At 41.5% G+C, this 13,028-nt stretch overlaps 1 protein-coding gene across 1 annotated transcript in view; it reads right to left on the bottom strand.

Annotated features, from left to right (window-relative positions):
• LOC149224004 (ATPase, V0 complex, subunit E) overlaps positions 1–499 on the bottom strand; it is a 64,358-nt gene extending 63,859 nt beyond the window's left edge. Inside the window, exon 1 of the mRNA XM_089385987.1 lies at positions 207–499. Coding sequence (XP_089242113.1) covers positions 207–304 — 98 coding nt within the window. The 5' untranslated portion in view covers positions 305–499. The remainder of the gene's footprint in view (positions 1–206) is intronic.
• Between the last annotated feature and the right edge of the window lie 12,529 nt (positions 500–13,028).

Genomic DNA, 13,028 nt, shown 5'->3' on the forward strand with positions numbered 1-13,028 from the left:
AGAATGGGCTTTCCAGATCTGGATTCTCTACGCTTATGTTAAGTAAGAGTTCCACCATGCCGATGAATAGAACAGCAAAAACCAATGACAAAAAACTAACTGCAAACAAAGGGGAATTGGTGAATTTCCATGAAATGTGGGAAATATTTCGGTATGCATTGTCAGATCTGAAATCATATCAAAATTGAAGTGGGGAAGCAACTCACAGATTCGCAGAAGAACCCTTGTTGTAACATAGCCTGACCAGCAGAGAGGCCAAGATTCCGCTGAGGATGAAGATGAGCGTTGTCACCAGGAAACCCATCCTCTATAATTCGATTCCTCGGAGACTGGATCGCTGCTGCAGATGATATCAACGCCTGTTAAAGAGAAGGAATGGGTCTGGCACTAATAGAATTATTTGATTATTTGAGCCTGCCAGACTTGTCTCTGTGTTCGCGGAAGACGTGATGGACATGATCCAAGCGGTGTTATACGCAAAGCCTATGGTAAATCCAAATACATGTTTTTTTTGGTTCTTGTTTATGTTTAAGTTTCCCTTTTTTTAAATAAATATAGTCCATAAAATCTTTAAAAAGTTGCTATATTCATGAGTTTCTTAATTTTTCTAAAATTTTGAGATGTAAATTAGTTAATCTCTAAAATTGGGTTTTTATTTAAGTTTTAGATTCAAAACTTATGAGTAGGGGTGGAGGGTGGAAGCACATTGTTAAAGGCTACATTATTGAGTATATATATATATATATATATATATATATATATATATATATATATATATATATATATATATATATATATATATATATATATATATACTTTGGATTATGTCAAATGCAACGGTTCCCTCTCTTGTAACAATTTGGCGCTTTTAAATACAACGTCTTTATGCCTTCCAAGTGGGTTCCACTGGACATGCCACCCCGCTTACCTTCTCTCGGTGATTCCTTAAGCATGCTCTTTAGCTACCACCAGGGCCTTTGTTTCAGGCTTACGAGGATGGTGGGGCCATACCATCTCCTCCTCATTGGTTCGCCCTTCCACTATAGCCTGACACCGTGACGTATCCCATGTCACCATGACTCCTTCATACCGGCACCTCCTTCGCTGCACTGCATTACCCTTCTGGGGTCATAGCATTAGGCTGACCTGGCCATGGGTCCTCCTCCCACCAATGAGAATATCGTTGGTTTTGTGTGTTTGACGAGTGCAACTGGCTTACGTCAACCTATTGAGTCCCTCCTTGCCCATTCCTAAGGACACACCTTCACTAACCACCAGGCTTATGTGGTTGGTAGGACTGCTCGCCGACCGATGGTGAAAAAGTTAGGACACACAATCTAGTTGTGTCTATCTCGACGCTCTCTTCAGTCGTGCTTCTTAATACCTCCGAAGTGAGACTTTCGGGGTGGCATCACGCAACATCATCTCGCCTTTGTGTTCCCCACGCTTCCTAGTACACCTTCCTTTCATTCTTTCGAGCTAGAATTATGGGCCACCTAGCTAGTGGGCCACCCTTCTGATCAATGGGATTATTGGTGGGCTCAGGTCAACCTACTTATGTCATCTCGGCACACTAACCCGACTCTCTCCAACTCGCACCCTCATAAATGTTTTGAGGTGAACTTGAACGCGCTGACTTGTCAAGAGGGTCTATCTCTGACTAATAACAAGACTTCCAGGCTGGCATGTCCACCAGCTCATCCCGGTTGACATCATCCTAGTTGGTCCCTTTACTTCCCATAACAATCTTCCAGGGTAACCCTTTCAGGCCATGTCAACCTTCCTCGTCCAATCACGTCAGGTGGAATCCGGTCACGCCAATGCGAAACCTCCATGACTATAGTTTTACCTAGTTAAGGATAGGGTTGCCTAGTTCTATCTTATAAGTTCAGGGTTCAGTCCATCCTACGCATCAAGCTTTCCTTCAACCTCTATCATGGTTCAACCAAGGGATCTTGACCTTGCCTTGTGCAATGCATTAAACGAGGACCTTTATGACCATCGTAAGAGCAAGTCTCGACCCTGCTATGATTTTCCTAAGCTTGTTACTTCGACCATGGCTCTATCTCAGAGGTCCTACAGACCTCTGGATCAACACTAGTAATAGATGCCAATGTCAAAGGTTTGTTAAGGTGCCCTATGGTGCTACCCCTCCCAAGCTTGAGCCAATCCAACTCCAAGGAGTTCCTGGCCCATTTGCATTCCCCGTTCTCAGATAGGGAATTCCAAGCATGCTGGTGTAAGCGCTCCTGCAACCCTTACCTACCATGGGCTTGGTGTGCTCCTGAAAGGTCACCACCTCGTCTGCCACAAGATGAGAGTGCCAAAATCCATGTCAAGACTACAAGCAGCTCCATGGCGCTATGCATAATCTTCCAAGGCCTAGCTAGCTACGCCCTGATGCTAGCAGAAGATACCCAAGTTGTTGGTAATGCATGGCTAGCAAAACCTACCTACAGGGGTTTTGATTATCCCCATACTTAAAGGGAGAATAATCCTTCCAGCATTAGCATAACGCCTTTTGCATAGGTTCAAGGGCTTGTAGCTTGGTGAAGGAATATCCATGTATATGCATGGACCTTGCTAAGCGGGTAGTCCCTTATGTAATTATTTCATGTTAATAGAGAGGATCTTTGTGCCCCAATGTTCCAAGTTTCATTCCAAGTTCTTATGGCTCTTGCTACATCCTATAGCATGGCATGATGTTTCTATGTTATTTATTTAAGTGTTATTATCAACATTGTTATGTATTTCATACAGAGCGGGATTCTTATGCAAAGGAGTGGCATAATCTTTGTTATCAAGTTTATTAAGTTATATTTTGTTGTATATTGTAGGTTATGACGACATTGGCAAGCGCTTCACACAACAACTGTTTACAATCTAAAAACATACGCTTAAACAATGCATTTAACAACAACAATACTTTCATACATGCAACACACACATATATCTATGCATATTTGTCAAAACCATAAAAGTTATCTCCACACAGAGGAGTAACCACATGTTAAGTATATCAATAACACTATTACATTCCAGAAATCCATAACCATTTCATCCATAAATGCATCATAAATTAATCAATGTGTAAGCAATCACAAATAGTTACTTATTTTTAAATTTGCAGGGCAATTGAGTCTCGGATAAGGACTCTCCACCCAACCATAGACAGTTGCAACCACACTTACTTGCAGTTGTCACCCCCGAGCCAAATTCCAGAGTCTAAGGGGGGTGCTTGCTTAAGGGAATCGATCACCAACTGCCAATTGAAAGCAGGGAATCCCAGAGGACCTCTTCCTCAATCCCACGAGTTGTCTGCTACCATATTCTTCAGCACAAGGAATCTAGAGGTTCTCTACCTCACCCCAAGTGTGCACACAGTGATTCACTCCCTTCCAAGAAGTCCATAATCCACTGTAACAGTAAAGAAAAACCAGAGGCCTTCGATCAAGTTTTCCTTTGATGTTGCTTCAGGGTTAGCCTCTTCCCAAGTTTTCAAGGGCTCTATAGCTTGTTATCACAACCCATAGCCTCCATGAGACCCAAGTTGTTACAAGGCTCTAGAGATTACATCCCAACCCACAACCTCCAGGGACCCAAGCTATTACAAGGCTCCAGAGACTTTGTCTCAACCCACAACCTCCAAGGACCTGAGTTGTTACAGGGCTCCAAGGATCCTATCTCAACCCACAGACTCCAGGGACCCCAAGTTGTTACAGGGCTTTAGAGACTAGCAGTTCAACCCACAACCTCCAAGGAACCTTAGGAAAAATCCCCCTCTCCTCTCTTCTCTTATGTTTTGCACTGCCTGATGATCGAACTAGAGTTCTTTGTTTCTCTTATCCTCGAACGCGTGTCTTCTTCCACTGCTGCCCGCTTTCCTTTCTTCTTCGAATCCTCCCTGTTGCTTGCTTTCCTTTTCCTTGTTTTACATGGATTCTTCATCCACGTCCTTGCTGCCTTGCTTGGTTTCCTCCTCCATAAATGTTTTGTCCTATTTTTCTTGCTAAGGTTCTTCAGTGTATGGGTATGTGTCCTTTCTTTTGTAGCTCATTTAATTTGAGAGCCAACCTATTAAAATCAAGCACCCATCAACCTTTAATGGTTGTCCAAGCAATTCAGATATCTTCTTTGCACAAGAAAATATCAATCATCCCAAGCAAGCAATCCTCCTCCCCAGCTCTAGAATCTGTGCCCCTTTGACTTAGTCCCCTTTTTTTAATTTCACATATTTGCAAAAATGTTTATAGTGCATTTTATGAGAGAACGATGGGTGGGGCTATTATATTTATCTTGATCTGAAACCCATTTATGGTGGAATAATACCTTTTGGGGTTGTACCCAATTCTAAATTAATCCAAATTGTCTAAAAAATAAATCAAACCTCCAAATTGATGAGAACTTTAATTTATTTGTATTTCCAAATGCTAACAGCTAGAGGAAAGTTTACTACAAGATTAGATGACTCTTGTATCATGCAAGTTCTCACCTCCTAGTATCATAAGATTGGCACATACCTCCAAGTATCCCATGGTTAGGTGTCAAGGAAAGGTCCATGGAAATGAAATCCTATTCAATTATGTATCCCTTAAGGAGAATATGGAGATGAGCTTGTGTCCTTGATATGGTCACGCAAATTCTCATCTCTTAATTTCGTGATCCTTATTAGTAAGTGAGTTGATGGTTACCCTAAGTTGTTGAGTAAAATTTGTGGGAATTAGCCTTGGAAAATGTTGTCCATGGAGAACATGGGGTGGGCCTAGGTCCATAATATAGTGACACACATGCATTATCGTCTCTCGATTACATGAGTTCAACCTTTCTTCCAAGTTCTTCAATGGTTACCTTGAGGTATTGAGTGTAAACCATGAAAATGAGATATTTGTCAATGGTGTTTTCCTTAAAAAGAATGTGGGAGTGGGCTTCAATCCATAATATGTATAAAATATATTCATATCTAATAATATCTTAAGTTTAACCCTTAAATTTCACAATTACCTTACAATGTCATTAGAATCATATGAAAATGAAACATCAACAAATACTGTAAAATTTCTTATACTATACCTTACTCCCAAAGTCGTTGGACAAGAACGATAATTATATTTAAGTATATATGTATTTGTATCATGAGATCCCAACCAAAGGATGATCCAAACCATATTGGTCATCCATTTGTTATGCTTGTCATCCATTTATCATTCAAACACTTTCTCACTCCCAAATGATTTCTATAGTTCTATTGCATGCTTAATGTGTTTATATGCTTTCCCACTACTATATGATATTTATGGTTCTATTGCATGTTTTACATGCAAGTTTTCATATAAATTGATGAATACCCACTTCAAATCATATTCATCTCTCTCCTTTATTCTTTTAACATAACTTGCACCCATCAAACTCAACTCTAGCAAATGCAACTAACTAAGTTGTTGTTTAGATATTCGCATAGAATAGTTTACTTGACTAATAACATTGTTAGATTATTTTGATTGACTAGTTTATGTATTTGTAAGCCTCCTTCTAAAGTGATGCCATGACTTATACTATGCATGTCATGTCCCGTGATTTTATTTGTTTTCTCAATCTCAAACTAGGATCCACATAGGCAACTATGAAAGGGGATCCTCACATAAAATGTTGTGTCCCCAGGAAGAGGAAGATCTCACATAAAATGTTGTGTCAAGACTAAAGGTTGTATAGGGCTTGCGTAGCATCGGGCTTGTGTAGCATCACTATCATGACTGACATTCAATTCCAGATGCATATATTTCCCCAACTATTGGACCAACGATTTATCCATCATAGCACAATTCTCATCAATTAACATTATATCCAACAAACTATCATAAGAAACATTATCATCTATATTAGTGCACAATATATTAGATTAGATAGTATCCATTCATAAGCACACTTTAGGAACAAATATGAAATACATCATCATCACCATACATAAGGAAGATATTGAAAATTTTAAATGGGGGCCTCATTCCATCAATATTCATTGTGATCCAGTGCCTTTTCATCCATCATATGGTGTTATACTCATACAAAATTGTAACAACCCCTCGTTAAAAGTTCATGTAATAAAGGATAATAAAGGCAAAACAAGACCAAGGTTAAGGGAGACGTATTCCAAGTTGAATGTTGGGAAAAAACATCATAGCAGGTGTCACTTTCGATTTATCATGGCTAAATAAATTGGCAAAGGAAAAGAGGCATTATTTGGCATTTTATTTATGAAAATAAAGGAAAATAGAATAAAAGGGAGATGAAGGGTCACAAATTTGCATGAGAGGAAAATTGAAGGAAAAATAGAGCAAAATGAAGAAAATAGAGGCCTCAACGTTAAAAAGGTTAATGAGGATCACTTTAGTTTTGGAGCTCTCTTCTATTCTCTCATACCATTGCACACTTATAGCATTCTTGGAACACTTTAGCATTGGAGAAAGGAAAACAAGGAAAGACAAGGACAAGCAAAGGATAATAAAGGAAGGTTGGATCAAGTAGTTCCAACAGGAGGATTTGCAAGTAATAGGTTGCATGCGTGATTTCCTAGCTGGTTTGTGAATGCACGGTACATGCATTTATGTATTTGGTTCGTTTGTTGTCATTGGAATGGGTTTTTCTTGGTGTGACAATGGTTTCAACCTTGCCTTCTCATTTCTAGATTGCCATGGTGTGATGGGATTCTTTTCTGGTCGAGCTTTGGATTGCCAGAAGGTTTTGGAATCAGGTGAGGTGGTCTTAGGAAAATTCCCAAGGTTTGGGGGTGGAGGTGGTTTAATCTCTAGGAAGCCCTTGACAGGTGGGTGGAGACAGGAAAATTCCTCAAGGTAATGGTGAAGAAACTCTGAGGCATCCAAGATTGTTTTGGGCTTAGTGATCTCTTGATTGGTTTTAACGGAATCGCAGTAGCCTAAGGTGGAGGTGGTTTAATCTCTGGGAAGCCTTGGTTGTTTATGTCTTGAGATCCCACATTCATGCTTGGAATATGGCACAGGGGTGATTGGCTGAAAGAAAGATTTGGTTCAGCCCAATCTATGGTTAGGTGGTACGTGGAAGTCCCTAACATGGTTGGATTTTGCATAAGTTAATAAGAGTTATTTTCTTATTATAATCTATGAGCACTTATACTTGTTATTATGGTGATTTGATGGTTGTTCTATTATGGTTAATAATATGGTTATATGCTAGTTATAAGCATGGATTTGCAATGTATTCTAGCTATGTCTTGTTCAGGATTTGATAAGTATTTGATGGTTAATGAATGCATGGGCTAACAAGTGTTATTGCATCTATTATGAGAGGGCATTAGACTTTCTTGGTGATTATAATATAAGTTTTAGACTCCTATGATCATATATGCATTCATGAACTATAGTTTACATGTTCACCATATGTTTGATGAAATGACTGTCATGGTTAGGCCTGGTTAGGTCAAGCCCTTGTTCAAGTTTTGTATGATTAGCATTGTCTTTAAGTAATTTATCATTCTGGAAAGTCTCAGGAAGTTATGGGCAGTGGTATGGAGGCTGGCCTAGAATTATGGCTCAGATCTCGGGACCAAACCCTCTGAACTTGAGAATTTGGGCTACAACTGCATGGAGGCAGTGTTTTGCATGCAGTTGGAGGGTCACAACTGCACTCATGCAGGCTTATGCATGTGTTTGGGAGTCTATGCCACTGAAAAAGCTATATAACTTTGGTTTTGGTCATCTGGGATGGTTCTTTGGCCCTTGAGTGTCCTGTACGACCTGTAGGATGTTAATTTGTGGTCAGTAAGTCTCAGTTGTCGGCCTTACTTCCATAAATGAAGCTTGGTGTTCCGGTCATGTCACAGTGGAACTTTGTTTCACATTTACTCGGAGGGCTTGTAAAAGAGGGTAAATGTGTGAGGGGGCGTTACAAATTGGTATTAGAGCTATGTTGTAGCACTGGACCTCAGGGTAGATGCGATTGATGTGTATATATGCCCGATTGTCTATGTGTTTGTCATGTATGCATAGTAGGTCAGACATGCATCGCGGTGGTCATTATGCAATTTGTGTCATCATGATGTTGACGATATGTTATGATGTTGTCGATATGTTATGATGTTGATATGTTGGCTGAGATGGAGTAGGAGATGCAGATTATCATAGCGAAGTTGCAGTATTGGATCTCAAGGTAGGAGTAGATCTTCATACAGGTTTGTATGTTGCGCATGCAGGTATGATGGCTAATGGTTGTTATATGCATTATGGTTATATACATGCCTATCATTCTATTGTTGTTATGGTTACATGCATGATAGATGTTAGTTAATTAGTGTGGTGATATACACGTGTCAGATAGTCATGAATGGTAGTAACTTGTTGTTATATGCATCGCGGTCATATGCATGATGATTATGGTCATTGCAACTAAGATCTTTGATGTTAGTATGTATTGTGCTAATCTAGATTGGCCTATGCAGATGGTTATGGTTATGATATTCAGGTATGAGTTGATATACTTGTGATATTGTGTCATACTAATCTAGACTAAACTGTGCATATGTGATAGCCTCCCCTGAGATACCTGAAAATATGAGCTTGATTATGTCATCTATTTGTTTTATCTAACATGGTATGTTTACGGGTTGTTTTAATGTTTGATTAATTTCATGATGTGAGTATGTGTCTATAAGGTTGTGTGAAGGAATGCTCTTGTTTTAAGATGATTGTACTAACACAATATGTGTTGAGACAACTGATATCCACTTGAGTGCAAGTGGATGCTAGTTGTAGTATTATGACTAATGACTTTGAGTTGATTATGCCATGGTTGTTAGTCTTGGTCAAGGTTGAATTCAAATTAATAGACACTGTAGAAACTTTGAATAATTTAACACATATTCAACAGAGATTATCCTGATCATACAATTTAAGCGGAACATGTATAATACATAATCTCCTCTACGTTGATCAAGAATATAGCAGCATCAATAACAATAAAACATCAAGAGCATTCACACATTAACACAGTATGTATCACGGGGAAAGCATCTCGCTAAAAAACCCCACACTATCTGTATATTAATGATTGAGTCATGTAACATTACACAGCATAATACTTCTCACAAGTATCTCCACCTCTGTTACACACAATACAGCTCAGATCTGATCTCCAAATCTCTTCCACTGCTTGCCTGCCTCCACTGCTCAATACCTGCTCAAGAACTGATGAGAATAGCTTCCCAAACTCGATTTTCACCTGCAAAATAGTCACTCACACTTTGTTGGACGTGAGCAAAGGCTAAAATGTGGGCCAAATACGTGAGCAAACTCATTGGCATACTCAATCCCTTGATTGTGCAAGATCTGGTGCACAACTATAGTCACAACTGATAGCAATCTGATTCTCTACCACCTGTCCCTGTTGAACTGAACATGCACTGACATGCAACTGAGTTAACTGATGTATTCTTTAGTTGTATTATGAGTTAATAATTAGTTTAACAACTCATCATTAGTCTATCTGCAGTTAGACTAACTACAACCAGTTTAACTAAGTTAAACTGAACACAACTCCATCAACTGTACCTCCAGTCCACTAAACTCAACTCACTTGAGTTCTAACTGAAGTCATGCATGCAACAACTCAACTGACTCATAAGAAAAACGAATTTCCTTCTGACAGCTGCATGTGCCACTTCCGTAGCTCAAACTGAAGTGCTCCAAGAGAATAAGATTAAGTTTATAGTCCAAATATTATTGTGAGATAATAATATTTGACTTTTCTATTTTTGATAGCCAGTCTAAAAATAGACTTGATCACTCACACTGTGATCACTCACACTTTCATCAAAAATAGAAGTCCATCTATTTTTCCCAACTTGATCAATCATCCATAAACATAGACATGATCCATATGTCTAAAAATAGACTTGCGCCAAAAATAGCCTGCGGGCCCACTTAGTGAAGGCGACTCTTTTCACTAAGCTCCATCATCTTGTTGCAATCTTAACACTCCCTCTCGACAAGATATGGATTATCAGCAACCCCTATCCTGCCTCGGTGGTACTCGAATTTGCTCCTGGTGAGAGCCTTCGTCAGAATATCAGCATCCTGATCCTCCGTTGGAATGTACGAAAGTAACATGATCCTCCGCTGCACACAATCTCTGATATGATGGTACCTGATGTGCTTGGACCCGAAAAACCCGACCAAGATCATCCTCATCCACACAGATCTCTGCTTCTTGCTGTACCAAGAAACTACTGTCGATCCGATACTGAAGACCCCTCCTGATGTGCTCTTTCTGTCCGTTGGGCTCCCTGCCCAATCTGCATCCGTGAAGCCACATAGCTTCACCTCATCCTCCTGTCTGTACCACAAACCATATCCCGATGTGCCTCTCAAGTAGCTCAATACATGCTTGCCCGCCTTCCAGAAGAGCTTGGTAGGCTTAACCATAGCTTGTGAAAGCTGGTTAACTGCATAGCATATATCAGGTCGTGTATTGACCAAATACATCAGCGACCCCACCAACTGTCGATAAACAGTGGCATCCACTTCTTCTCCCGAAGTGGCATCCTCCTTCCTCCAACCTCCAGGAAGAGGAGTATCAACAGGCTTGCAGCCATGCATGTTGAACTTCTCCAGTATCTCCCGAGCATACTTGCCCTGAGAAACAAACAGTCCACCACTGCGCTGCCATATTTCCAATCCTAGGAAATAGTGAAGGAGGCCCAAGTCCTTCATCTCAAACTCTGTAGCAAGATCCTTCTTGCATGACAGTATCAACAGCTCATCACCCGTTAGAATCAAATCATCAACATACAGTACAATGATAAGCAACTTACCCTCCACCACAATCTGGTATAGGTTCGGATCCGCCTCGCTCTTGGAGAATCCAAGTCCTGTGAAATAGCTGTCTATCCGTGTGTACCAAGCACGTGGTGCTTGCTTCAACCCATACAGCGCTCTCTTGAGCCTGCACACATGCGACTCGCTGCTGAAGACTTCAAAACCTTCGGGTTGCTCAATGTACACCTCCTCCTCAATGACTCCGTTGAGGAATGCAGTCTTCACATCCATCTGATGAATGTGCCATCCCATCTGCGCTGAGAGAGCAAGAATCGTTCGTATGGAAGAATACCTTGCGACAGGTGCAAAGGTCTCCTCATAATCGATCCCCTCAATCTGTGAAAAGCCTCGGGCAACAAATCTTGCCTTGTACTTCTCCACACTCCCGTCAGCTGCCTGCTTAACTTTGTAGATCCATCTCGAACCCACCACTGATTTCCCTTCCGGTCTAGGAACAATCTCCCATGCACTGTTTCTGACAATAGAATCATACTCTTCCACCATGGCGTCTACCCATGCGGGATCCTCCACAGCTTCCTCGAAAGAGGATGGCTCAGTCACAACACACTTGCTCATAAGAGCCATGTATCCAGTGTACCGATCAGGTGACTGTCTCTGCCTGCGTTGCGCTGTAGGTGGTCCTACAACTTTCTCTGCATCTTGAGCCAGTCGCTCAGCTTCTGTCAAGCGCTTTCGCCCTCTGATGGTTGGCGCTGCATGAGTGGTCTCTTCCACTCCATGAACTTCGTCCTGTGGCTGATCCACGTCCTGAAGCTCATCCTTAGGAACTAATAGCTCCTCATCTGCATGCAAGTGTAGCTCCCTCTCAAGCGAACACTTCATGGCTTTCTCCTCCTGAAATTTTATATCCCGTCGCACAACAGTTTTACCACTGTCTGGCAAATACACACGATAGTTGTGGGGCGTATCAGTGTACCCCACAAATATCCCAACCTCTGCAGTCGGCTCCAACTTCTTTCTGGCATCCTTCGTCACATGCATGTAAACGTTAGCACCAAAAATCCTCAAATGAGAAAGATCAGGCTTCTTACCAGAATAAGCCTCCTCGGGTGTACTCATGCCAAGTATCCTATGAGGACAACGGTTCTGCACATAAACTGTTGTATTGCATGCTTCCGCCCACAAGTGAAGGGGTAGGCCCTGATCATGCAACATTGCCCGTGCAGCACCCACAATCGTTCTGTTCTTCCGCTCAGCTACCCCGTTCTGCTGTGGGTTATGGGGAGCTATGAGCTCTCTACGAATCCCTTCTGCCTTGCAGAAATCCTTGAACTCGTCCGAGATGTATTCACCACCATTATCGCTCCTAAGAGCCTTCACCTTCTTCCCCGACTCCTTCTCGACCTGTGCTTTGAATTCACAGAACTTTGAATATGTCTCGCTCTTCTTCTGCATGAAGAAGATCCAGCACTTACGAGAGAAATCATCAACAAAAATCACATAATACCTGTGTTTTGTTGTCGAAGCAACTGAGAAAGGTCCACGCACGTCTGTGTGAATTCTCTCAAGGATCGACGTGGCGCGACTATCCTTCTCGTGAAAGGTGGCTTTCACAAACTTCCCCAAAGTACACCCCTTGCACTGATCTGACTGCGCAAGTGTGCCTTTAGGAAGCCCTGTAGTGATCTGCTGCAGTATCTTCAAGGCTCCATGGTGAAGGTGACCCAATCTCCTGTGCCACAACTCGCCATCATCCCGGCTCACCAATCCTTCTGCCTTGCCTGCCATTGCTGCGCATCCATCTACATGCAACTGATAAAGGTTCCTCACTCGAACCCCTATCTTCCGGGTCTCACTAGTTGTCTTGCTGCGCAGGAAGGCCTTTCCCTCGCTGAAAACAACATCATACCCCTTGTCTTCTAACATCGCCACTGAGATGAGATTCTTCTTCAATCCTGGAACATGCATGACTTCCTTCAATACAAAGGGTTTACCAGACTCCCTCTCAAAGGAAATGGTACCGATACCGGTCGCACTGTATCTACCATCATCGCCCATCTCGATGTGCACTCCAAGATCTTTGTCCTCCAGATCAGAGAACAAATCTCTATCTCCCGTCATGTGAAAAGACGCACCACTGTCCAAGAACCACACTGATCCCATCACACTTGAAACCAAGCATGCGATCAATGAAAAATCAAGCTCAAACTGAGAAGCTAAAGCCTC

The sequence above is a fragment of the Pinus tabuliformis genome, chromosome Q, assembly GCF_031772625.1.
Source record: "Pinus tabuliformis cultivar Carrire ecotype Pingquan chromosome Q, CPIR1, whole genome shotgun sequence".
In the NCBI taxonomy this organism is placed as follows: Eukaryota; Viridiplantae; Streptophyta; class Pinopsida; order Pinales; family Pinaceae; genus Pinus; species Pinus tabuliformis.